Source organism: Telopea speciosissima, chromosome 10, assembly GCF_018873765.1.
Source record: "Telopea speciosissima isolate NSW1024214 ecotype Mountain lineage chromosome 10, Tspe_v1, whole genome shotgun sequence".
Classification (NCBI taxonomy): domain Eukaryota; kingdom Viridiplantae; phylum Streptophyta; class Magnoliopsida; order Proteales; family Proteaceae; genus Telopea; species Telopea speciosissima.
Window position 1 is genome coordinate 57,542,706 of NC_057925.1, and position 27,720 is coordinate 57,570,425.

At 43.2% G+C, this 27,720-nt stretch overlaps 1 protein-coding gene across 3 annotated transcripts in view; it reads right to left on the bottom strand.

The window, feature by feature from the left end:
- Positions 1-27,720, bottom strand: part of LOC122642458 (protein SEMI-ROLLED LEAF 2-like) — a 96,256-nt gene that overhangs the window by 49,442 nt on the left and 19,094 nt on the right. For all 3 annotated transcript variants that reach the window (XM_043835943.1, XM_043835941.1, XM_043835942.1), the window contains exons 4-7: positions 14,241-14,356; positions 13,540-13,654; positions 13,266-13,394; positions 3,793-3,840 (exon numbers count right to left, since the gene is read on the bottom strand). In XM_043835943.1, coding sequence (XP_043691878.1) covers positions 3,793-3,840; positions 13,266-13,394; positions 13,540-13,654; positions 14,241-14,356 — 408 coding nt within the window. The remainder of the gene's footprint in view (positions 1-3,792; positions 3,841-13,265; positions 13,395-13,539; positions 13,655-14,240; positions 14,357-27,720) is intronic.

Consider the following 27,720-nt stretch of genomic DNA (forward strand, 5'->3'; position numbering starts at 1 on the left):
TGATCTGTAGCTCCAGAATCTATGATCCAAGGATGGAAAGCTACAGAAGCACAATGACCTCTAAATGGAATACCTGACCGGGCAAAGTGTGAATCTGAAGGAACAGAAGAACTAGCAGTAGCTGATGTAGTAGAGGCAGCAACAGCGGAAGACCTTAACATACGTAGGAGTGCCTGTAGATCATCTTGGGATAGACCAGTGTCAGTAGCAGGGGCTGCAGTAACAATCTCAGTCTGATGGGCCTTAGTCTTTGTCTTTGTCTTGGCAGTCCTTTTAGGTTCAAAGTCAGCCGGTTTCCCATGAAGTTTCCAGCACTTCTCCTTGGTGTGATAGGGTTTGTGACAGTGCTCAAAAACAACAGTCTCTGTAGTAGAATCACCAAGAGAAGCAGTGCCACTAGGTGCAGGAGTAGCAGGGGCAGCAGCCTTGAGAGCTGATCTGTCAGTAATAGGACGGTGCAACATTGCAGCCCTACGGTTCTCCTCAGAGGACACCAAGGTATAAGATTGTTCAAGTGTAGGAAAAGGCTTATGGCCCAACACTTGAACACGAATCTGATCATACTCCACATTTAAGCCAACCAAAAAATCATAGACCCTGATCTTGTCCACATGCTTCTTATAGGAAGCAATATCAGCAGCTGCACTTAGGTGAAAGTCAGAAAAGTGATCCAGTTGCTGCCAAAGGCTGCGCAAAGTAGCATAATAGTTGGAGACTGTCAATTCTCCCTGAGTAGTGTGAAGGACCTTCTTCCTGAGTTCATAGACCTGGGCATCGTTGCCAAGTTGCCCGTAGGTCTCCTTGAGAGCAGCCCAAATCTCCGAGGTTATGTCAAGGAGAAGAAAATTATGCTGCAAATCGGTAGTCATAGAGCCAATGAGGTAGGACATGAGAACTCCATTGTTGGCCAGCCACCTGTCTTGAGCAGCTCCAATCTCAGTTGGCATAACACTGGTGCCATTAATATGACCAGTAAGGCCACGGCCAGCAATGGCAAAGGAAGCAGACCTAGACCAAAGCAAGTAATTAGTGCCATCCAACTTGATTGGATTAGGAGTAAAGGTATGATAATCTGATTTGCTGTGTCCATCACCAACAGAAGTAGCAGTCGAATCCACTGAGTCACCCATTAGAACAGTGGAAATGCCCAAATCACAGAGAGGGACTGTTGTTAAGAGAAACCCAAGAAATTCTACAAGTTAAGGGCTGAAAATTGGATGAAAGCCCTCTAGTAATGATAGAATAAAGGTCTCCAAAAATCAGCAACAGCAGCAAAGGGAATCCCTTGGATCGATTTTTACAGGGTTTTGTAAAATACCCTGAAATTGCTGAAATCGATGTAGGGAAGAAGGAAAGCAAAAGCACTGCAGATGGAGCTGAAAATAGGATTGAATGGTCCTCTAGTAATGCTGAATCACCTTGCCAAATATCAGCCGCAACAGAAACCTGCAAACCCTAGATCGATATTGTTCAGGGTTTTGAAAAAAACCTTGAACTGCTGAAATCGATGAAGGATATAAGATGCCAAAAAAACTGAAGTGTTGCAGCTCCAACCAAGGTCGAGTGTGCCTTTATAAGTAGAGAACCAGCCTTCAAAAAATCAGAACCAATAGAAGTCACCCGCCCCTAGATCGATAGTTGTCAGGGTTTGAAAAAAATCCTGTTTTTGGTGAAAAATCGATCTTAGGGGGTCTTAAACAGATCTGAAGATAGGAACAGATGTAAAGGAGATGGCCTACTGCAGTTCTTGGTCTTCTAATAGGAGGAGTGGTCCCTTGTAGCAGAGATGGAAGCAGTCCCCAAAAAACTGAAGATTCCAAATATCGCAAACAGGTAGTGGTGTCCCCATCGATCAGAAAATTGCACCATGGAAAGAGGTAATTGAGGGCAGCAACTAGATCTGTAGATCACCTCATCAGTGCTGCCCTAGTGGGAGAATGAAGAACAAGAGAAGAGGAGAGAGAAAACCCGAGAATGAAAGAGAGAAAGAAGGAACTGAAATCGAGAATGGAAGAGAGGGGGTGTCCCTAATTTGAAATCTGCTCTGATACCATGTTAACAGATTAGAATTAGGCTGAATGCTTGGATGATTAATTCATCCCAAGCACATCTTTATTTATAATCATAATGAAACAATAAAAATAATTACATGAGCAATGTGGGACTAAACCACATACAAGAAACAAATAATAACAAAGGGAAAAAGGTCCAGAATACCCCCAAGGTATTCTGGCCCATATATCTAACAATATATTAGGACTATCACAGTCAAATATGAGAAAATTTTACATGGTAATTCTGCAATCTAAAGAAAAAATAATAAAAAAATAAGATAAATCTAAAAGATATGTAAGCTTGATGAGATGGAGGAAACATTAGTGAAAAGTTAAGATCATCATGAAAGATGGAAATAGTCTGAAGAAGGTTAACACTAAATTTAATTGGAGTACCCAAGGTTCTTAGGCCTGGCCATGATCAGATCTTTCTCATGGATTGTTTGAGGTGAAACCATTAAGATTTATGGTCATCTAAGGATGGAAGACTTGAAAATAACAGAGGTTCTTTCACTTCTCAAAGAGATTCAAGTTTTTAAGCATAACACACATAGGGCTACATGAAGCTGAAGAAAATTCATCCAACGGCGTCAGAGATGCCAGGGGAAATTGATGAAGAATCCCTAATGTGACAACATGGAACTTGGCAAGTGGATTCTCTTGCACGCTTGGCCAGTTGAAACCAATGTATATGGAGAGATTTTTTTATACTTAGATAACTTTCTTCAACCCGCATAATGTCTACTATAAGTAGAGAGTAAGTTTCCCTCTACTAAAAACTAATGAAAAATAATGTGGAAATCTGTCATACAGACACTAATATCCAATATGTTAAAAATATAATATCTAAATATTGTAACTAAGCAAATTATTCAGCGGCAACCACCAATCTGAGAATGGCAAACAGTACATGACAATTCAAGAAACAATAAATTGCCAGGGGCATCTGTGCTGATCATAGTTAGTAAATTCGTAAAATAATTCAAGAAAGTCTAAAAGTTTGGGAAAAATCGTGTTTTTTTTTTTTCTCAGATAATTAAGGAGACAATTAATTCAGCTAAAAGAAATAAAACTCCTAAAATGGCCTTCGAAAATAATTCAGGGAAATGAATGATTTGTCGGAAAAAGTTGGAACCTCTATGGAACTCATGGTTTTAAGTATCAGTATCGGATTGGGCATATTTCCGATTTATATCAGGATCCACCAGGACTGATCCAATATTTGAGCCGAGTCATGCTTGTGTTTCAGGATTGACCAATCTGTACCAGGATTGGATTGGTAACGCAACTGGGCATTCCCAGCCCTGATCCAGGTCTTCAAATCCTTGACGGAACTTGAATAAAAAAGGCTGAATTTCTGGTCCTGAATTTTTTAAAATTAAATCTTTAATATCCAACATAATCTGCTCCAGACTTTGTGCAATAGTCTGCCCTGCTTTTCAAATTTCCAAATCAAACAGAACACGATTTTTTTTGCATTATGATTTATCTTGAACATAAATTTACTATGATACCGATAAGGTTTACCTTTGCAATCAAACTCTCTGTGCCAATTAGTTCATAAGTTCTCACTTATACATTAGTATCAGAAATAAAAGACACGGGTTGCTATAAAAGATGTCATGAGTTTGACAAAAGAGACAAACAAGCAACTAAAGAAGGAAATTATAGAATGAGCTACAACAAAAGTACAACCAAATGAAGGAACAGGAAATATATAAAGTCTGAGGTAGCTTACAATATCAAATTCGGATGATATATGAGAGTATTCACCCATGAACCAAACCTGGCATCAAAGGAAGCATAAAAGAATCAATATGAGCAGGATCACCACATGTTATTCAAAATAATTAAGGTCAGGATAAAATGTAGAGAATTAACTTCTATGAGGAAAATGACTAATTTAATAACATTAAACCACTGCATAATCTCCCTCAGGCCCCAAACCATTTAAATATTTTGATATGTGGTCTTCCCACAATCCCACCCCCAATTCCTCTCCATTGTTCGAGAAGCCAGGAACATCCCCGTCCACTGCCATTCCCTCCCCCTTCTTGCCCTTGCCAAAAATCTTCGGAATGTCAAAAGGGCTCTCGAATGCTGGAATTCTTCTTATTTTGGTAACATCTCCTCCCTTGCCTCCACCTGTCGCTCTAATCTGTCAGCCGTCCAATCTCTTCTTCAAGCTGACATCTCCAACCCCCTTCTTGTTGAAGAAGAAAAAGCGCTAGTCTTGGGGCTCTCTACCCTCTCTTCTCAAGAAGAGAACCTCCTCTGCCAAAAGTCCAGAATCAAATGGTTAGAGCTTGGAGATTCCAACTCTGCTTACTTTCACCGATCCCTGAAAGCCCAAACCAACTCCAACTCTATCTCCATGTTACTTGTCAGTGATGGCTCTCCCTTCTCTCAGCCCAGGACATAAAGGCGGAAGCAGTCTCCTTCTTCTCCAACCTCTTTCACCCCCTCCTCCCCCTCCCCCTCCCCCTCCCCCTCCCCCCTCCCCTCTCCCTGATGGGCTCCTCAATAAATTTGTCCCTCGTCATCTCTATGAATCCCTACAAGCTGTTAGAGATAGGGGTACTTTAGTCTCTTGTTTATTGAAATGTTATGTTAAGTTGTAATTATATCCTTTTTCCTTTTTACCTTTTACCTCCCTAGGGAGGCATGTGTAATTTCCATGAAGTGTTTAATGAAACATTATAGGAGAGAGGAATCGAATTCTCTCTTCCTACGGCTTTCTCATCTCTTCTTCTTTCTTCCTTCTCCTCTCTTCTCTTCTTTTCCCTTCTCACCTCTTACTCCCTTGTCTCTTGTTTGAATCAACTCATTCTTGATTTCTAACTTGGTATCAGAGAAGGTTTGAGAGTCGACCAAGCTTGCACTATTTCTTTCAACCTCTCTTTGAAACCCCAGAAATATAGAGGGTTCCAATAGAGGCTGTACCATGTAAGATAATACTCCTAGAAGACTTACTAGAGTTCTTTCATCAACTTCAAGACCTAATGGAGGAAGATTTAGGGCTCCGAAGGCCAATTGCAAAGCAGGAAGCCCAGAAATGCATTACCGCCAGCCTCCTCTTCTTGTTTGAGTATCTCCTTGTTTAAGCCACCATTTGGACTGTGGCTGAGCATGCTAGAATCGCCCAGCAGATACGTTTCAGGCCCATGAGGCTTCGGTTGATGGAATGGTATGGTTTGGGAGCACAACCCATTTTCCCCAAGCTTCCCACTTACCACCAGGTTCACCTCTTCTTTGTTTTGCCCTAAAATACCTTGTGGTGTTTTGAATGTTTGTTATTGGTTAATGAGTTATATTATGTGGGACTTATTGGTTGCTATGGAATAAGATTATGTTGTGAGAAATGCACTTGACCTGATTTCTCTTCAGGGAACTGTGGTTTGTTTGCTTGCTGATTTTTTTTTGGGGGGGGGGGGGGGGTCGGGTATGCTCCCCAGTTGATTGTTGTGTTGTCGAAATGTTTGTGGAATGCCTCATATGTTTGTTTGAGTTTATTATGAGATGTTGTTGCCCTTCGGAGGGTTTGTTTGAGTGAAGTTCCTCACATTTGGAGCTTGTTTTTCCTTGCTGGAATTTTTTCCGAAGTTGGACTGTGTATTTGGGTTGAGTGTGATCTCCCCATCTGATTTGTCTATTGTTTTCTCGAAGTGGGACTGCTTGCTGTTAGTGAGGAATGTTGTTTGAGCTCCTCTAGTGGTTGTGTGGTGAGGCTATACTTATTACTTTCAAGAATGTCGTGGTGTTGACTTTCTTTGAGATGTTTGCAATCTTTGGTTGTTGGACTATGTTCATCAGTGTTTGAAAACCTTCTTTGGGTTGAGAAAATCCTCCCCATTGGATTTGGGAATCCCCACTTTTTCATGTATTCCTACCTTATGTCAGCTATCGGAGGAAGAGGCTTGGTTCCACCCCAAGGAAATGACAGGGATCGATTCAGCTGTGACCACAGTGGGAAATCTGGACACACTAGAGAGAGATGTTGGATACTTTATGGCTGTCCCCCTAGTACGCAATGCAGCAGGAGAGGGGGAGCTAGAGCATGCACTTTGATGACTGAGGTTGCACCTATTGGATCTCCATATGGACTAAGACAGACAGCAGATCTCTCACTTAGGATGATATTGCAGCCCTACGCCGCATGATGTCTCGACTAGGCCACTCTTCTACTACTACTACACAGTCAGATTCTTCGGCCTCAGCCTTATAGGCCTCTACATCTGCACCCTCTTGGGTCATTGACTCTGGTGCCACATAACATATGACTGGTATGTCTCAGTGTTATAATTCCTACACCATTTGTTCTGGTAGGGATAAGGTTAGCATTGCTGATGGTTCCCGTTCTTCAATTTTTTGTACGGATACTGTTCGAGTCACTTCTTCTATTTCTCTTGACTATATTCTTCATGTCCCTAACTTTGCCACTAACTTGCTATCTGTAAGTCCTCTAACCAAATCCTTGAATTGTTGTGTCACCTTCTTTCCTTCTCATTGTGTTTTTCAGGATTTGGTGACAAAGAGGATTATTGGCAGTGGACGGGAGGGACTCTACCTTCTTGATCCAGGATCATCACCCCTACCTATTACTCAGTCCTACCCATGTGGGCGTAGTAACCATAATACCATTGACTCTGTGATGCTATGGCATCAATGTTTGGGCCACCCTTCCTTCAGTGTTATTAGACAAAAATTGCCACATTTGTTTTCTTCCATTCCTCTTTCCCATGTATTTCAGTGTGAACCATGTCTATTTACTAAACATTGTCGTTCTTCTTATCCTTACAATGGCAATAGATCCACAGTTCCCTTTCATATTGTGCATACTAATGTTTGGAGAACTTCTCCCACTACATCTTTATTTGGTTACCGTTATTTCGTTTCATTTGTTGATGATTATTCTCGATCCACTTGGACCTTCTTGATGAAGCATAAAAGTGATGTCTATGATGCCTTTAAAAATTTCTATCAAAAGATTCTTAGTCAGCTTGAAACTAAAATCAAAATCATTCGTTCTAATAAAGGAGGGGAGTACATGTATAGTGACATCCAAAACTTTTTCATTGATAATGGCATTATCCATCAGGTAGCTTGTGTTGACACACCCCAACAAAATGGGGTAGCTGAGAGGAAAAATCACCATTTATTGGAGGTCACTAGGATTCTTTTATTTGGCATGCATGTTCCTAAAACCTTTTGGTCCGAACCTCTTCTCACTGCTGCCTTTTTAATCCATCGCATGCCCACTAAACTTCTTGGCTCCAAATCCCCTTTGGGAACATTGTCTCCCCAAACTTTTGCTTTCTCTCTTCCTCTCAAGGTCTTTGGGTGTGTGTGCTACTAAAATCAAAATCATTTGTTCTAATAAAGGAGGGGAGTACATGTATAGTGACCTCCAATACTTTTTCACTGATAATGGCATTATCCATCAGGTAGCTTATGTTGACACACCCCAACAAAATGGGGTAGTTGAAAGGAAAGATCACCATTTATTGGAGGTCACTAGGATTCTTTAATTTGGCATGCATGTTCCTAAAACCTTTTGGTCCGAAGCTCTTCTCACTGTTGCCTTTTTAATCCATCGCATGCCCACTAAACTTCTTGGTTCCAAATCCCCTTTGGGAACATTGTCTCCCCAAACTTCTGCTTTCTCTCTTCCTCTCAAGGTCTTTGGGTGTGTGTGCTATGTTCATGTCAATAAATCTACTAGGACTAAGCTTAACCCCAAGGCACTCAAATGCATTTTCCTTGGATATTCCTCATCTACCAAGGGGTATAAGTGCTACCATCCCTCTTCCAGACGGCGACTTCTCTCCAAAGATGTCTCCTTCTTTGAATCTATACCTTTCTTTTACTAGTCATTACCATCCTCTTCAAGGGGAACATAATGGGAATGAAGAGGCTGTTGATATCCCTTTCCTCCCACCTTTGACTACTTCTCCATTTCTGTTTGATATTGGGAAACACAAAGAAGGGGTTGTTAAAATTGATACTCATTCAGGTGTTAACGCTAGCAATGAAAAAAAGTTCGTTGTGTACAAAAAAGGTGAATGCTTGAAGGGAAAGGGAAAGAAGACCTGCCAAGAGTCCTCTCTGGATCCACATCTGAGCTCCATCTTCCTCAGTCAAGTGATATCCCTTCTCTTCCTTCTGATTTAGACCTTCCTATTGCTATTAGAAAAGGGAAGAGAGTTTGCACTAAACCTATTGCCCAGTTTGTTTCCTATGATGCTCTCTCTCCTATAGGTCTTGCTTTTACTGTTGCCCTCTCATCTGTTTCCATTCCCAAGAATGTCACTGAGGCTATGTCTAACCCAAAGTAGAAGCAAGTTATGTCTAAGGAAATGATGGCTCTTAAAAAGAATGGTACTTGGAAATTGGTAGATCTTCTCAGGGGGAATGTTCCAATTGGATGCAGGTGGGTCTACATAATCAAGTATCGATCGGATGGTGCGATTGAGAGGTACAAGGCAAGGTTGGTGGTCAAAGGGTACAGTCAGGTGTACGGGATTGACTATCAGGAGACATTTGCTCCTGTGGCTAAGCATAATTCTATAAGGGTCCTCTTATCATTGGCAGCAAATAGAGATTGGCCACTGTATCAGTTGGATGTGAAGAATGCTTTCCCCCATGGTAACTTAGAGGAAGCGTACATGCAACCCCCTCTTGGATTCAATTTTCCTTCAGCTGAAGGGAAAGTGTGTCCTCAAAATGGCTTTATATGGTCTCAAACAATATCCAAAGGCATGGTTTGAGAGGTTCAGGCAAGCTATTCTGAAGAATGGGTATTCCCAGAGTCAAGCTGATCACACCTTATTTACCCGGCGAGGTAATGGTACTATTACATCCCTTTTTGTCTATGTTGATGACAATGTGGTGACTGGTGATGACGGAGCTGAGATAGCTAGGCTGAAGACCTACTTGGCTCAACAATTTGAGATTAAAGATTTAAGTCCCTTGAAGTATTTCTTAGAAATTTAAGTGTCAAGGTTCAAGAGGAGAATCAACATATGTCAAACGAAACATTCCAGGGGAGAGGAATCGAATTCTCTCTTCCTACGTTTCTCTCATCTCTTCTACTTCTTTCTTCCTTCTCATCTCTTCTTCTTTTCTCTTCCCTTCTCACCTCTTACTCACTTGTCTCTTGTTTGAATCAACTCATTCTTGCTTTCAAAATCGAGCCATCCCCTTTGATGCTGAAATTCAATCAGTTGTTCTCTCCCACAGACCCAATCGAGCCCTTGGCCTTGATGGGTTCAGTATGGGATTCTTCTCCTCTTGATGGGATATCATCAAAAAATACCTCAACCTGGCCCTCAAGAGCTTCTTCCACAACCCCTCCCAAATCAAAGTATCTTCTCTATCTCATCCCTAAAAAGGATAGTGCTTCCTTTATGACTGACTTCAGACCCATCTCCTTATGCAATCTCCTCTACAAATTCATTGCCAAAATTCTTGCAAATCGTCTCCAGTTGGTCATCGATTCCCCGGTCAGCCCCAATCAATCTGCCTTCATTTCTAGTAGGAGCATCACTGATAATATCCTCCTATGCACTAAAATTGTTCGGGGCTTTGACAGGAAATCCAACTCCCCAGCAGCTCCCATAAAACTTGACCTTCGTAAAGCCTTTGATTCTCTCAGTTGGGACTTTCTCTACCGGGTCCTCCTCAAAATTTCCTTTCCCCTATCTTTGTCCATTGGAGGTCCTTGTCAATGGGAGCCCCACCGGCTTCTTCCCTTCCTCTGTAAGCATCCGCCAAGGCCCTCTATCCCTTTACTCTTCTCCTTGGCACTTGAAGTCCTCTCCCATAGCATCCAAACCAAAACCAACCAACTTCTCATCTCCCCTATCCCCAATATGCAAAGCTCTCAAGCTCTCCCACCTTACTTTTGTTGATGATCATATGATCTTCTCAAAAGCCAACCCCTCCATCTCGTCCATTATGTCATCTTTACATCTTTTCGAGAGCTTTTCTGGGCTCCGAATCAATCTCCTCAAATCCCAGCTCTTCCGTTCCGGTGTGTCCGAAACGGAAAAGTCCACTCTTCTTAGGCTCACTAGCTTCTCCCTCGGTCATCTTCCTGTCAAATATTTAGTGTTCTCATTAATTCCAACTAGACTGACTAGTAACCACTGCACCCCAATGCTTGACCTGATCCGTACAAAACTCAAACTCCGGAAAGGCAAGCTCATATCCTATGTTGGGAGATTAGAACTCCTTAGATCAGTTCTTCAATCTTCCTATATCTATTGATGTGGGGTCTTTGTCTTGCCAAAAGCCACCATTAAAGCTATGGAAAATATTATGTGTGTTTTCCTTTGGAAAGGAGTTGAAACCTCTAGATTTCTCTATCTTCTTAGTTGGGCCTCCATCTGCCTTCCTAAAAAGGAGGGCAGCCCTGGTCTAAGAAGGATTAAGGACTCCAACAAGGTAGGTATCCTCATATTGATTTGGAAAATTGTTTCCAAACATGATAGCATTTGAGTTAAATGGATCTACTCCAGTTCTCTCAAGAATGACTCTCTTTGGACTGCCCCTTACCTCTCTAATGCTTCCTGGGTCTGGCGTAAAATCCTTCTCCTCCGCCTCACCGCCATTAGAGCCATCTCCAAAACGATTGCTGATGGGACTTCCACTTCTTTTTGGCTTGACCATTGGCACCCTATGGGGTTCTCTTTTCTATGGTGAGTACTAGATCGGTCTACTCATCAGGTTTTGGGAAATTTGCCCATGTTGCCTCAGTTATCTCACATTATTCCTAATCCTTACCCCTCTCACCCCCTTCTTGATCTAAGCCTCTCTTCTCCCTCCCATCCAGCCACCTCCCCCCCCCCCCAATTTGATAGTACGACCTGGCTTCCCTCCCCCATTGGACATTTTTCTTCCTCGTCAGCTTGAAATATTGTCTGTGTTTGTGCCCCCCCGGTCCTATGGCATAAGATTGTTTGGTTCAAGGGCCACATCCCTCGCCACAGCTTCACGGTCTAGAGAACCCTCACCCATTGTCTCCCTACCCAATCCTTCCTCATCGACAGTTGTGTCCTTTGTTGGAATGGTATAGAGGACACAGATCACCTCTTCTTCTCCTGTCCCTTTTCAACCTCCATTTAGAAACGAGCCCTGGATAGTTGTTAGACTCGTCCTAGAAGATGTCTCCCCTTCTCTAGGGAGTGGCTTTAGGTTGACATGACCTTCTCTGGGAGATCTCCTTGTGATATTGTAGGGAAGCTTATTTTTGGTGCTACTATCTATCACCTCTGGATGGAGCGAAATCTTTGGAGATGGATCTCCAACTCTCAGTCTCTTGACATGATTTGGAAAGCCATCTTCTTCGATGTCAGCTCCAAACTTCACTTTCTCCCCCCTTGTACTGTGTTTGATACCCCAAGGAACAGGCTTATTGTTGTCTCCTGGGGTTTACCTGTTACTTTCTCTCAGCCTTTGGGTCTTTCCCCTTAGGGCTTGGCTCTTTTATTCCCCCCCCCCCCTCCTGTATTCTCCTTCACTTGCTCCCCCCTTGTACTGCGCTTGATACCCCAAGGAACAGGCGTATTGTTGTCTCCTGGGGTTTACCTGTTACTTTCTCTCAGCCTTTGGGTCTTTCTCCTTAGGGTTTGGCTCTTGTATTCCTCTCCCCACCCCTCCACCCTCTTTCCCTTGTATATTCTCTCTCTATCCCCTCTCTCCCCCACCCCCCGCTTTTGGGGTTTTGGTAATAAAATTTATTCATCCAAAAAAAAAAAACCACTGCCTAAGCATGTACATTATGGTTCTCATTAGCGGAAGTTTGTACAGCCTATATTTAGCATAATCAACCATGAAAAAATTAACAAATTGAACATTGACCTATGCAAGTATAAAAATTCAGAAGTCCCCCTTAAGGCCATGACCTGGTGCAAGTCCTGGTTTCGCAGGTTCCTGGGAAGGGTGGACCAGAATCGGTTCTAACCTTTTGTCAAGTGACCACCCTCAAACTTGAACCTGCGTCTCCACACTGGCAGCCCGAGCTTTTACCATTGCACCAAGTGATGGCTCCTAAACATCCCGTAAGAGTAAGAAAACCATATCTTTACATCTTTAATGTAAATGACATGAAAATAGACAAATGACAAGATTATCATTTCAATTTAAACCATAATTGTTTGAACTAAGTGTAAATGTGCAAGTACTAAGCCCTGTTGTATTTAAAAAAACAAAGATAAATATTAAATATTTACATATTTAAAAAACATCACCAAAAGTTTGGAATAACGAACATGCTTAATTGATAAACAATGTTGTTAACCCTAAGAAACAAATGCACATGCCACTGGCAGCTGGCAATGTGTATCCATTTACCCATCTCACCTGTCTCCAGTTTGGATGGTAAGGGTAAGGATGTCATACTAAGGGTTATATAGTCTTATCTCCTCATTTACTCATTTTAATACAGACACATACATGAAAGCAGGCCAGCACGTAGACACATACACACACACAGTCCATTCCAGATTCCCAACTCAAATGATTAAAAAGCACTGTTGAGGCATGTATCCTTGTAAATATCCAACCCAAAAGCTCGAACCATTGGGTGGAATTAAAGGTATATAAGGCAACGGAAGGATTTAGGGGTAACCGAAGAAGAACTATTATCCCAACACTCCCTCTCACATGTAGGGTGGAACGGAACAGCATACTCATGGATGGATAGAATGGGATGAAAGCAGAACCAAGACCTGCTCCGATACCATGTAAATATCTAACCCAAAAACTTGAACTGTTGGGTGGAGGAACTCACATTGTCTGTGAGTGGGATCCCCCATTCTGTTCATATAACTGGTATTACCTCCACTAAACAGAAGATGGAATCTAAAATGTTAGCAGAAACAATGGCTCTGATACCATATAAATATCCAACCCAAAAGCTCAAACTATTGGGTGGAAGGACTCATAGTCATAGGTATACGAGGAGAGAAGGCTTTAGGGGTAACTGATGTGGGACTATTCTCCCAAATCCCTAACCCAAATGATTAAAGAGCATTGTGCCTTACCATTTACCCACTGGGTAAAGAAATTTTTACCCTCATTCTAGATGGTAAGGGTAATGGCAAATCCTTAAGTAACCCTAAAAGGTAAGGGTAAAGACACCCTCCAACCCCTTAGAGAGAAAGTATGAGGTGTCATGAAAAGTCAAGACTTTGTTGGAATGAGTAATACCATTGAAGAAAGGGCTTGAAGCCCTGCTGAACGAAGCTGATGTGCCCTCTCATCCTCCCCCAGTTCTCCCGCTAGCTGACAAAGTTTTGGAATCAATCCTTCTAAGTTGAACATGTAAGTACCGTCTTTCTGTCACAATTTAATAGAATGAAATGATTCTAAATCCCATGCAGTAACAAACTTGAAAGCTTGACAAGAAGTTAGCTTCAATGCAAAATTTCATATGGTTAAAAAGTGACACTGAAACAACAAAGAACTAAACAACAGTGTTCACCTGATTATTTACAAAGTCATATAAAGTCTGGCATCCTATAATGCGCATTTCATCCTGCCGTGTTTGATCAAGCAGAGTCTGTATGATGCTTAGTAAGCTACTTGCAAACAGCGGCCTGTGATTTGTTGTTATTAATCATAAATCAGATATGTAAATAAGATAAACACAAGTACTTATGCATTAATACAAGGTTAAAATTTCTGGTAGATATATCCAAAAAGTAAAGGAAACTTGATAATTTTGACCACCAAAAAAAGTTCACAACTGTGAAGAGCATCCCAAACTGCCCTCCTTTTGCCATTTTCACAAGAATGTTTGATCTCCTCAATATTGAAAAACTTTTTTGTTTTGTATACATTCACAGATATCACATCCTAATATACAATAACTTTCTTGATTACTGTTAACAAAACAGGTTTGTGGAATAATGCTTGAATGATCTATGACCATCCAAAGCCCTTCTATTTATAATATTGAATAGAAAGGACAGAAATACAAATTAGCAATGTGGGACTAAACACCACATAATAGAAATAATGTCTAGAATAACCCTACGGTTCTAATTCATAATCACAAAATAAACTAATAGAACCAGTGATATGAATACCTCCTTAGACAAACTAACTGCCCAGTTTCACAATTGTTGATCAAGAACAGTATTGAAGCCATAGAGAAGAATTCCTTAAGATCAAAGAACTCACATTTGCTCCTTACAAGAAATTAGCAATTTCCTGTAAATAGACATGACAACTTTTGCAAGTCGAAACTGCTCATTTCGCAATTCTTTGTAACACCTTTGCTCAAGAGAATTTGTGATCTGCCAATCAGGTAGAGCATTTCCGGTAACAAAAATTATGAGAGCAAAATACAAAACATGAGCTCATATTAGTTGGAACAATATATAAACAAACACTTGCCTATAATTTACCACAAGAAAAAAGACCTTTTTCTTTCTTTGAGAATAATAATTTAAAAGGAACTCAATATCAAACATAACCACCTGAAAAAATATAAATCAAGGTTATCAAGAATTCAAGCCACACTTACATTTCAATCAGAGTTATCATGCAATGCACCAAGGCCTTCCAAGTGCCTGACGTGCAAGGCTCATGCTGAAGCATGTGCTTGATTTTAGTAATAGCCACAAATGTAGAGTTGTTAAGGAGAGAACACATAAACCAACCAAGGTGTCAAGTATCAGTATAGTCAGCATATCGGAAGGGTGATTTTTAGAGGCGTCCCGGAGACGTATTAGAGAGACACAAGATACGCATGGATACGCTTAAAAAACGCATGCATAGGATACACACAAGCTATTATTTTGAAGCATAGTACACCATAAATAAGCAGTAATTAGGTCTAACCATAGGATGTTAAGTGGTTGGACCCAATATCCACCACAATGGAAGATTTTTCCCCCTTAGATTGGCATTATTGGTCAAGGCATTTGTCACTCTCCAAGCTTCAACAAATGGTTCCTGCGTGTAAATCTTCTCCGTTATAGAGTGTGAAGCTTGTGAGCCTGGCAAACATCACCATTCTTCCTTTCCTACATGAGATGTTTCTAGGAATCAATCTTTGTTTTATTAATTCACTCAGATATTTGGGATCCTTGCCGTGTCCTAAGTCGGTCTGGTTATGAACTTTTTATTTTTGTAGATGATCATTCTTACTTAACTTGATTGCCTTTATAATGAAATTAAAACACAATTTGGTGCTTCTCTTAAACAATTTCACTCAGATAATGCTTTAAAATATTCTCAAGGTGTCATTTCTTCTTTTTGCTCAAAGCATGGCTTACATCAAACTAATTGCTCTTATACCCCTCAGCAGCATGGTGTGGCTAATGGAAGAATAAACACATTACATATTGCTCGTGTTTCATATGAATGTTCCTAAGAGGTTTTTTCTTTTTCTTTTTTTTTTTTTTTTTTTGGGGGGGGGGGGGGGTTACCTGATTAATCGCATGCCTTCCTCTGTCAACAACAAATCTCCAATGAGAACCGTTTTTGCTTATTCTCCTAAATTTAATTTGCCACCTCATGTGCTTGGTTGCACTTGTTTTGTTCATGTTTTACATTCAAGTATTGATAAATTATCTCCCCGAGCAGTCATATGTGTTTTTCTTGGATTTTTTTTTTTTGGTGAATAAAAAATTATATTACCAAAGTCCGAGAGGGGCGAGAGGGAGAGAGAGAGAGAGAGGGGGGAATATACAAAGGGGAGAAAAAGAGGGGGGGGAGACCCCGATCCCAACTAAGGGTGGGAATGGGGGCGTAACAGAGCGCTATCTAAACCCCAGGAAACAACAATATGCCTGTTCCTTGGGGAATCCAAAAGGGCCTTGTGAGGCAGGAAACTGAGCTTAGAGGAGACATCCCAAAAGATGGCTTTCCAAATCAAGTCAAAAGTGCGAGAGTTGGAGGTCCATCTCCTAAGGTTCCTCTCCATCCAAATACGATAAAGTGTAGCGCCAAACACAAGCTTGCCAATACTGTCATAGATGGTGCATCTAGGGAAAGTCATGACCAACCAAAGCCCCTCTCGAGCGAAGGGGAGGAGACTCCTGCTGCGAGGCCAGATGAACGAAAGGGATTTTTTCCAGATGGTGGAAGTAAAAGGGCAAGTGAAAAAAAGGTGGTCAATGTCTTCGAAACCATTCCAGCAAAAAATGCAAGAGAGGGGGATAGGGATTCTTCTATGAGAGAGGAAGGCTTGGGTTGGGAGGCAAAGGTTAAGGGTTCTCCAGCCAAGGAATCTGTGGCGGGGGATGTGACCTTTGAACCAGACTAGCTTAGGCCTAACTATGTTCCAGGCAGATTTAAAGCTAAAGAGGCCATTATTGGAGGGAAGCTCAGAAACCTTGTCCGCAAGACTAGGGGAGAAGGGGGAAAGGGGGGGGGGGAGGGAGTTCCAGATCAGGGAGAGGGGGGAACCAAGTGCCATGGGAGATGATGGAGGAAAGAGGGGCTGATTTTGGGATCCTGGAGGAGTAAATTGCGCTAGCTCCAAAGAAGTTATAGAGAACTCCATTGGGGTGCCAGGGGTCAAGCCATAAGGATATGGAGGATCCATCAGCAATAGAGGAGGAAATGGCAGAGAGAGCCAAAGGACGAAGGAGGAGAATTTTGCGCCAGACCCAGGAGGAATCCTTGGGGATGGAGACAGTCCAAATGGAGTCGTTTTTGAGGAAATGGGAATAGACCCAATGGACCCAAGTGGAGTCATGCTTAGTGGAGATTTTCCAAATAAGCTTCAGAATTCCCGTGGTGTTTTTATTGGATATTAGCGCACTCAAAAGGGTTATCGTTGTTATACTATTACCCGCCAACAGTTTGTGAGTGCCGATGGTACCTTCTTTGAGAGTACACTGTATTTTTCTACCAAGGGTCATGTTTTGACAACTAACATTTTTCAATCTCCTCCTATCCCTAATTTAGTTCCCATTTTAGATTCTCCGACTACTTCTTGACCAGCACCACTCCAAGTATACCAGCAATGCCCTAAACCATCTCCTCTTGTGGCTACATCTCCTTTTCCATTGCCCTTTGCTCAGTCTGATTCTTTGGCTGGAGTTCCTGATTCTTCCTCTGCATTTACTGACTTGCTTGTTGCTCTACACAAAGATACTCGTTCGTGCACCCAACAGCCTTTGACTGCTTACCCTATTGATAAATTTGTTTTTGTGTCCCATCCACATTTTTTCCTTCATAACGATGTTTTGTTCTTGTCTGCACAATCTGTCCCAAAACCCATCATGAGGCGTGGTCTCATCCTGAGTGGGAGATGGCTATGGATGTGGAAATGGATGCTCTAGTCTCTCGTAAGACATGAACCTTGGTTGATCTCCCTCCAGATAAGGAGTTAGTGTTGTGCCGTTGGGTGTCTAGTATCAAGTACAACCCTGATGGATCTGTTGAGCGGCTTCAGACCAGGTTGGTGGCAAAAGGGTACACTCAGACTTATGGTGTAGATTATTTTGAAACTTTTTTACCTGTTGCTCGGTTGAATCCTGTTCATATGCTTATTTCCCTTGTTTTTAGTCATGACTGGTTGTTGTATCACCTCGACATATTGCTTTTCTTTATGGTGACTTGCTTGAGGAAGTGTATATGGAGCAATCTCCTAGGCTGTTGCTCAAGGAGAGAATGCTAGTAAAGTGTACAAACTTCATAAAGTGATTTATGGTTTGAACCAGTATCCTAGAGTCTGATCTGATAAATTCAATACGGTTGTTACTCGATGTGGATTTACCCAGTGTTACTCGGATCATTCAGTTTTTGTTCGTTGCCGTGATTTTAGGGTGATAGTGTTAGTTGTATATGTTGACGATATTTTCATTTATGGCAATGACTGTTCTAGAATTGATTATATTAATTCTTACTTCAGGCAACAGTTTCAGATGAAAGATTTGGGTGTCCTTAGGTATTTGTTATGCGTGTCTCTTGAATTCTTGTACCCATTTCGATGTTTGCTCCGCTCCGACATTTTTTGGTGGCGACAAGGAGAATTTTTGTGAGGTCTCTGATGGTAGCGAAGGGCTTATCAGAGCCCATCACTGATCTCGTATGGGAATGCGGGAGCAAAGCCCCGCGGTTCATTACGACCTGACCCGATGGATCGATCCAACTTGGAGGAGTTATTCTTTGTTTTATTGTCTTGTTGTGTAAGCAAGAAAAAGAAGTATTATTTGGGCATTTTTGAGTTGGGTTTTTATGGAGAGAGTTCTTGCTGCGACCTATTTGGGTGTTCTTGAGAGATCTCCATTGTATTTTTCTTCCATCACATAGTGAATCATCTTCAGCTTCACCCGTGGATGTAGCACAGCAAATTGGTGTGTGAACCACATTAAATCTTTGTGTCATCCTTGCTTAAATCTGTTTTGTTTCTTTGTGTTTCTTGGTGTTTGCGTTTACAGTATTTTCTAGGGATTGAGGTTGTGAGTAGTAAAGGCATTAGTCTCTCTCAGAGGAAGTATTTGCTTGATCGTTTGTCTGAGACTGGGATGTTAGCATCCAAACCTATTGATACACCTATGGATCCACATCAAAAGTTTAGGGCTAATGACGGTAAGAAGCTTAAAGATAAGCATCAGTATAGGAAACTGGTTGATAAGTCAATTTCCAGGCCAGATATTTCTTTTGCAGCAGAAGTTATAAGTCAATTATGAAGATGCCCAAATGGGCTCATTGGAAGGCAACTTGTCGAATTTTACGGTATCTTAAAGGTGCTCCAAAAAAGGGTCTCATATACAGACCCAATAGAAATGTTGATCTGTTTGATACTCTAACATCGGTTGAGCTGGTGTTGAAGGTGATAGAAGATCTACTATTAGCTATTGTTCTTTTTTTTTTTTTGGGTGAATAAAAAATTCATTACCAAAAGAGAGAAGAAAGGAGAATTACAAAGGGCCCCACAACAGGAGGGCCAAACCAGCCAGCCTAAGCATTTGCCGGAGCAACCAAGGAAACATTGGAGAGACCCCAGGACTGAACAATGGTCCTGTTCCTAGGGGAGTCTATACAAGAAGAGGGGGGAAGAAGAGATAACTTTGCTTTAATTTCAAAGGAAATGGAGTCCCAAATCTTCTGGTAAGTCCGAGAGTTGGAAGTCCATTTTCTCAAATTTCGCTCCATCCAGATATAGTTGAGGGTAGCACAAAAGGCCAACTTCCCGACCGCGTCACAAGTGGTGGATCCAGCAAATGTCATATCAATCCAAATCCATTCTCTGGAGAAGGGAAGGATGCGTCTTCGGGTAGGCCAGCATTTGAGAAGGACTCCCTTCCAAATTGCAGTAGCAGTTGGGCATTCAAAGAAGAGGTGGTTCAGGTCTTCATCATTGTTCCAACAAAGGCAGCAGGCACGAGAGACTAAGATCTGGCGGCTGCGAAGAAAAGCTTGAGTAGGGAGACAGTTGTTGAAGACTCTCCAGGCTGTGAAGCAGTGCCTAGGAATGTGATGCTTGAACCAAAGAAGTCTATGCCAAAACCAAAGGGCCTTTCAGACGAATAAGATCCCAGGCAGCCTTTGAAGAGAAGGGGCAAGAGCTGTTAGAGGACCAAGTAACACAATCTCCTCTAGAAACAGCCCTTCGAGTAACCAAGTGAAGCTCATTCCAGAAAGGGGTGAGGATGGGGCCAGAGGTTGGAGGAGCCCAACCATTGTGATGTAGAATATCGGCCACCAAAGAAAGTCTATGAAGGCCTGAGGAGTAAATGGATCTTGGAGTAACCCGGTGAAGAAGAATTCCCATAGGATGCCAGTTGTCAAGTCAAAGGTAAGTAGATTGACCATCACCAATGCTGGAGCGAATGACTTGAAGGACCAAGGTGCGGCTGGCAAGGATTTTCCTCCAAACCCAAGAAGCATCAGGTAGAGCGGGAGCAGTCCAAATGGAATTGTGGCGGAGGGACCCCGAGTAGATCCAATCCACCCAAATGATCTTTTATTTTTAGGCTATCTTCCATAGAAGCTTGATGATGCCAGCTGAGTTCACTTCTTTAATACGCCGAATACCCAACCCCCCTTCCTTCTTGGGAAGGCACACAGCAGCCCAACTCAAGGGATGAAGGAACCTTGTGGCGTCAGAGCCCTTCCAAAGGAAAGAAGCCATAAGAGCTTCCATAGCCTTGATAGTAGACTAGGAGAGACCATAGACACCCGACCAGTAGATATAAGAGGCTTCCAAAACAGATCTGATGAGGACCAACCTGCCAGCATAAGAAAGAAGCTTGCTTTTCCAGAGCTGAAGTCTCTTCCGGATCATATCCAACAAAGGAGTACAATGGTGAGCAGAGAGCCTAGCAGGGATCAAAGGAATTCCCAAGTATTTGACAGGCAACTGACCCTCAAGGAACCCAGAGATGATCAGGAAGCCGGCTTTGTCAATTTCAGAAACTCCAGCAAAGAAGATGAGAGTCTTGGAGGGGTTGATGCGAAGCCCTGATAGCTCTTTGAATTGATGGAGGCAAAGCAAGATAGACTCTAAGGAGGCAATCGATGCCTTGGAGAAAATCATCAAGTCATCAACAAATGCCAAGTGAGTGAGCTTTAGGCCTTTACACTTTGGCAAAGGAATGATGAGCTGCTGGTCAGTGTAAGTCTGAATTTGCCTGGAAAGGATTTCCATGGCAATAGTAAACAAGTAAGGGGAGAGAGGGCAGCCTTGTCGAATCCCCACAGAAGCTCCAAAGTACCCTGCCGGGCTGCCATTGACCAAAACTGAGAACTTTGGGGAAGAGATGCAAGAGCTGATCCAGTGAACAAAGGGCAAAGGAAACCCCATTTGAGTCATCACTTGAGCAATGTAATCCCATCTAAGAGAATCAAAAGCTTTGTGGATGTCAATCTTCAGGAGCAACGACGGAGAGTGATTCTTTCTATCAAAGCCTCTGACAATATCATTACACAGAAGGATGTTATCAGAGATGTTCCTGCCAGGGATGAAGGTTGTTTGGTTGTCACTCACCAATAGGTCCACCACACTCTTGAGTCTTCTAGCAAGAATTTTTGCAATAAATTTGTACAGAGATTGCAAAGGGCAATGGGCCTAAAGTCATTCATGGCAATAGCACCTTCCTTTTTGGGTATAAGACAGAGGAAGGTGTGATTGATCCCATTATCTTGGTTGGGATTAAGGAAGAAGCTCTCAATGGCAGCAATAAGGTCGGCTTTGATGACGTCCCAAGCAGCTAGAAAGAACCCCATACTAAAGCCATCCGGGCCAGGAGCTCCATTAACCTTGAGGGAGTGGATAGCTTTCACAATTTCTTCTTCTTTGGGGATAGCACTTAAGGATTCCAAAAATTCTGGAGCAATGAACTTGTTGAGCAAATGGTTAGGTATAGGGATCTGATCCTGTTGAGGCCCAGAGAAAATACCTTTGAAGTGCTGCACTGCTAGATCCTTAATATCCTTGACAATGTTAACAAGAGAGCCATCCTGTCGAGAGAGCTGGACAATAGAGTTAGCATTAACTCTAGCTTTGACAGACCGGTGGAAATAAGGTGAGTTAGAGTCACCCAAATCCAGCCACTTGATTCTAGATTTTTGTTTGAGAAAGCTTTCTTCCCTAGCTAGCAAGGTGGAGAGCTGGATAGAGACCTCTTTTTCTTCAACAGCAAGGGATTCATTGAGCAAATCAGACTGCAGCCTAGATTGAATGGAAGCAAGTCTGTCCTTACACTCTTTAACTTGAACAGTAATGTTGCCAAAGATGTTTAGGTTCCAGTCCTTTAGGGCAGCCTTGACATTCTTGAGCCTCTTGGAGAAGGCTATAAGAGGGGTAGAGAAGGCATGGACAGGCTTTTGCCAAGCTTCAAGGACAACCGGGAGAAAGGTTGGATGAGAAGACCACATGTCAAAATATTTGAAGGGTTTGGGGCCAAAGGAAGTAAAGGGCTGGATAGCAATCGAGATGGGAGAGTGATCAGAGATGCCTGGGTTTTCAAAAGAAGCATGGGAAGAAGGGAAGGAGTTAAGCCACTCTTCATTGACCAGAACTCTATCAAGCTTGCAGGCAATTCTACAGTTTCCAGACCTTTTATTGCTCCAGGTAAGGGGAAATCCACTCCATCTGAGATCATTAACAGCTATGTCTTCAATGCAATCATTAAAAACATTCATAGCATCCAGGTCAATATGGTCACACCCTTGCTTTCATTACTGTAGCGGATAATGTTGAAGTCTCCTCCAAGACCCCAAGGCTGGGATCCAATTTGGCTAGCAAGGGACCTGAGATCAGCCCACAAAGAAGTCCTAAGAGCAGGACAGTTTTCAGCATAAACAACTGAGAAGAAGAAGGAAAAATGGCCTAAGGAGTCGGAGAATTTGGTATGAAGGTATTGAGAGGAGGAAGCAGAGAGAGAAATAGAAATTTTTTTTGGGATCCCACAGAAGCCAGATGCAGCCATTGGTGTGGTGGATGAAGTTGGAGCTATTGTTCTTTTGTTGGTGGAAATCTTGTTACTTTTTTTTTTTTACCCGAATATTACCGAGGACCCAGGCCAGCCCCTAGAATTTTATTAAAAATAATAAATAATAAGATCATACACGGGGGGACATTCCACCTTACCCCAGCCCAAGGAGTACAACCACTCTTGGCCTCTCAAAGACCGAAACCTTCCAAACCTGTACAGAAAGAGAATAAAACACCAAAGCTATTTTCTGAGAACAGGCAGTCCAGCCCTGTCCTCCCATAGAATAACCTGAAAATCACCCGTAGGTAGACCGTCCTACTGGAAAGTGATGGACGACCTAGAATCACAAGCAAGATTTGCCAACCAATCAGCCACCCTATTACTTTCACGATAAGCAAAGGACACGTAAGCCCGAGTAGTGGCAACTAAAGCCAAAACCTCCTGGAACCAGTACCACCCCTTCCACAAGTTACTCCTCTTAAGGCTAACCATTCTGACAGTGGATACGGAATCCGAGTTAACCACCAAATCAAAGAGCCCTAAATCCTGGCACAGGAGCAAACCATCCCTCAAGGCTCTTAGCTCTGCAATCGAATTAGTGCAAATACCATAAAAGTAAGAGAAGGCCGCCAAGACCACACCATTCGAGTTCCTGATAACCCCTCCACCCCCTCCATAGCCCGGATTACCCCTACAAGCACCATCCACATTAAGCTTTACTGAGGCGAAAGGTGGACACCAATAAACTGGGAGAGGCCGTTTCAGCTTGGGTTTTGGAGCCAAGAGGCCAAAACACTGAATAATTAAGCCGTCCCTTAAGGACCCCAATTGACCAACCTTGGAGGGCAACTGAACTTCTTTCACCCAGGCTTTAATGCGCTCAACTATTGAACCAGCAGTACGCCTACTTTCCCCATGCCTTCTATTGTTTCTCTCCTTCCAAAGCTCCCAAACAATCAAAGAAGGCAGGACTCCTGTGATATAAGCAGTTAGGCTGTTACAGCTTGCCGACTCCTGCCAAAGAGAGAAACGGCTTCTGACATCTTGTGAGAGACCAGGAGAGATGTCAAAAATGCGCGAGAAATAACCCCACACCTTAGAAGCCGTACCACCAGAAACCAGGCAGTGATCAGTAGTCTCCCTCTGTGGATTCCCACAACAGTTGCATTTGGAAGCCAAAGGAATGCCAACCGACATTAGAGATTCATCTGTGGGAACCTTTCGATTAAGGAGTTGCCAAGAAAAAAAAGGCCATCTTCAAGGGTATAGACTGATTCCATATCCACTTAGTATATGATATCACAAGAGAAACCCTCCACACTTCATTCCAAGCTGACCTAGTAGTGAAACAGCCATCACTAGAAGGGGTCCACACTAAAACATCATTCCTATCTGAAAGAGCAAAATTGCCAAGGGTAATGCTATCTCTTATTGCAACAATATCAATGTGAGCTAAAATGTCCTACCACCAAGAGCCATCCTCCCCCAAAGCATCCTTGACACACAATTTCGTATCCACCAGAAGACCATTGTCAACATAGTCAATCAGAGGGCCAACCTCAGTCCAATCATCAAGCCAGAAGGAGATGTTGCCAAAGCCAAGCAACCATCTCGAGTTATCCATCAAGAATCCCTTAAATGCCAGAGTATTACGCTAAGAATTTGAGCCAACTCCATGCAACCCAGCCAGAGCAACATGAAAGTTTCTAAAGAATTTTGCCATGAAAAAATCACTCCACAGAGAGCGGTCAGAAAGGACCCTCTAGAGGCCCTTAAGCCTGAGGGAAAGGCCAACATCCTTGAGGAGCCTAACCCCCAACCCCCCCCCCGCTTCTTCAAGAGGCCTACAGACCTTTTGCCAACACACCCAATGCCTGCGATTTCCCCACTCCGAGCTTCCCCAAAGAAAATCAGCAAAAATTCCATATAACCTCCTAAGGACTGCCTCAGGTAGATCTAGCGTTGCAAGAACATGGATGAGAATCGAAGAGAGGACATGTTTTAAGAACGTAACACGTCCCCCGGAGGATAAGAGCCTTCCCTTCCAGCCTGCCACCTTGTTTCTTATTTTTCCAACACGATCATCAAAGAAACAAATTTTGAGTCTTCCAGAATGGAGAGGGGCCCCCAAATAGGTGATTGGGAGCGACTTCCTAGCAAACCCAATCATCGCCCCTACCATACGGGCTCTAGCCAAAGGGACCTTGTCACCCAAACAAAGCATCTTTTTTGCCTATTGACCAGCTGCCCCGAGAAGCCTTCATATCTGCTAATAAACCCCATAACTTGCTTGAGTGAGTTCTTCAAACCCCTAGTAAAAATGATGGTGTCGTCTGCAAAAAGGCAATGTGATATCCCATGGCATCCTCTCAAGAGCCTAAAGTAAAATGCATGCCCCTCCGCAAAAAGATTTTTGATGCCCCTGCTCACAACCTCCTCCGCCAAAATAAAAAGAGCAGGAGATAAGGGGTCCCCTTGCCTCACTCCCTGGAAGACTTGAAAAAGCCCAATTGGCTGCCTCCCAACACAATAGAGAACCAATAGTTATCCACAGTCTTCCTGATTAGGGCTATCCAGGCCTCACTAAATCTAAATCTGGAGAGGACTAGCCAAAGGAACTCCCATTCTAAGCGGCCATAGGCTTTTGCCATATCCAACTTCAGGATCACATTACCCCCCTCCCTCCGAGTCTTCCTGTTCAAGTCTTGAGCAACCTTTTGGACAATAGAGATATTATCATAGATACACCTGCTCTGCACAAAAGCACCCTGCTCCTCTGCCACTAAGGAAGGAAGCAACCTTGCCAGCCTGGAAACAAAGATGTTGGCAATAATCTTATAAGAAAAGTTACAAAGGCTAATAGGACGGAGATCAGCCATTACCTCAGGGTTATCCTTCTTGGGAATAAGGACCAGATTTGCCGAGGTGAAGCTTCTAGGGAGTGTCCCACCTTCAAAGAAATCCACTACCGCTACCCATACATCATTGCACACCAACTCCTAGCAAGCCGTGAAAAACTACCTCGAAAAACCATCTGGGCCCGGCGCACTGTCACTTGACAAGGAAAAAACAGCCCCCTTCACCTCCTCTAAAGAGGGGGGGTTAACAGCAGAGCAGCATTCTCGACTTCAGTCACTACCTTGGGGATCAGAGACAGCAACTCCTCATTAATCAAACAGTCCTGAGAAGCAAAGATTCCAGAGAAATGCCGCACCGCCTCAGCCTACACCCCATCAGAGTCGGAGATCAACGCACCGTCCCCTCCTTTTATTCTATTCACACTGGCCTACCTTCTTCTGACACTAACCATGGAATGGAAAAACTTCATGTTTCAATCCCTCTCTTTTAACCAAGTTACTTTGGATTTTCGCTTCCAAAAAATTTCCTCCTGAACCAACGCCCCTTGCAGGACATTCCTAGCCTCCACAACAGCCTCCCTGGCCTCATCACTTGCACACAGATCAAAGTCCACTTCTGCCCTGCTAACCGAGTCCTCGGCATCCCTAACCTTCTGATGCATATTGCCAAAAACCTCCCTGTTCCACTTACGAAGAGCCCCTTTACAAAGTCAAGGAAACCCAGGTGCAACAACCACATCTGCTGAAATTTAAAGGCTGAAAAAGCACGGTTACAAACAACAGAAAAGGAGAGCCAAATAGGTGCATGATCAGAGCACGTCCGATATCATACCTAGGAAAGGCTCCAATCCATGCAACGTTCACCAAAAAATGATCCAACCTGGCCATAACCCTTCCTGCTCCTGTCTGATTATTCGACCAGGTAAAGATTACCAACGTAACCTGCATCAATAAGGCCTGCACCACTCACAAAACTCCCAAACTCCTCCAGAGACATCGAACACGTAGGTCTGCCACCCACTTTTTCCAACGGGAACATAATAGCGTTAAAGTCACCTCCCACTGACCATGGGAAAGTAATAAACCTGGAAAAGAGTTCAAGCCTTTCCCACACCTCCCTCCTCTCCACCACCTAGCAAAGCCCATGGACAAAGGTCATAACAAATGTACCTGGACTAGCATCCACACACTTCAGCGTAATAAAGTGACGGCGTTCCTCCACTACTTTAATCTGCAACGAAGCTCTCCAAAAAACCCAAATCCTCCCCAAAGCATGCACCGAATCCAAACCAATCCGTCTCATCACCACTCGCGCCTTTGAAACTTGCGCTTTAGGCTCCGCAACAGCAACAATGTCACCCTTATGCATGTTTATTAATGTTTTCAGCCGCCTAGTGGTAGGCTTATTCCCAATACCCTTTGCGTTCCAAAATAAGCAACTCATTTAGAACCGTTTAGAGTTGAAACCACCGATCTCATCGATCTCGTAACACGCTGTTGGGACCCCTCTTTAGCTGGTCGTCCCCGCTTAGCCTTCTTAATTTTCTTTCTCTTGTACACCTGGGCAGCACTGAAAAACATAGGCTGAGAAGAGTGCCACTTTCCAACGCGAGAACCTGCTAGCACCAAAACAGAATTTTCCTCACCTAGATTGGCAAAGGTTCTGTGAATCCTTCCGTCAATAGAAGCATTAAACGACTTAAAGCTCTCCAACAAAGCCTCACGGCCTAAGGCAAGCGTGGCAGCCAGATATGTCTCATGGAAGTCGTCTCTGCCCCTCATGGGCCTAGCTCTACCTTCAAAGTAAGGCAAAGAAATATCTCCCACAGACTGCGAATGGTCAAATACTAAGGTGCAGTTAGCAGCACCCACATCTCCTTCCACAATCGACTCCATCCCCAAATTAGGCGCAACCATGGCTAGATCCCTACCTTCCACGACCCCTTCCTTCTCGGGACTTAATCCCTCGTTCCTTTCGCTAGGGTATTTCGCCCTCTTCCAATGGCTGAGGAGCAACCTCGCTAGCTGACCTCTCCACGGCAACACGCCCCCCCTCCACGCCAACAACATCCTCAAACCTAGCAGCACCCACATCTCCTTCTTCCACAATCGACTCCAGCCCCAAATCAGCCGCAAACATGGCTAGATCCCTGCCTTCCATGACCCCTTCCTTCTCGGGACTTAATCCCTCATTCTTTTCGCTAGGTATTTCGCCCTCTTCCAATGGCTGAGGAGCAAGTGAGCAACCTCGCTAGCTGACCTCTCCACGGCAACACTCCCCCCTCCTTGCCAACTACATCCTCAGACCGGCCTCCAACATCAGAAACATCAAAACTTGGACCCTTTCCGAAAACCAGCACACTTCGAGGACCCGCAGGCTGCTGCACCACAGGTTTCCAGCGA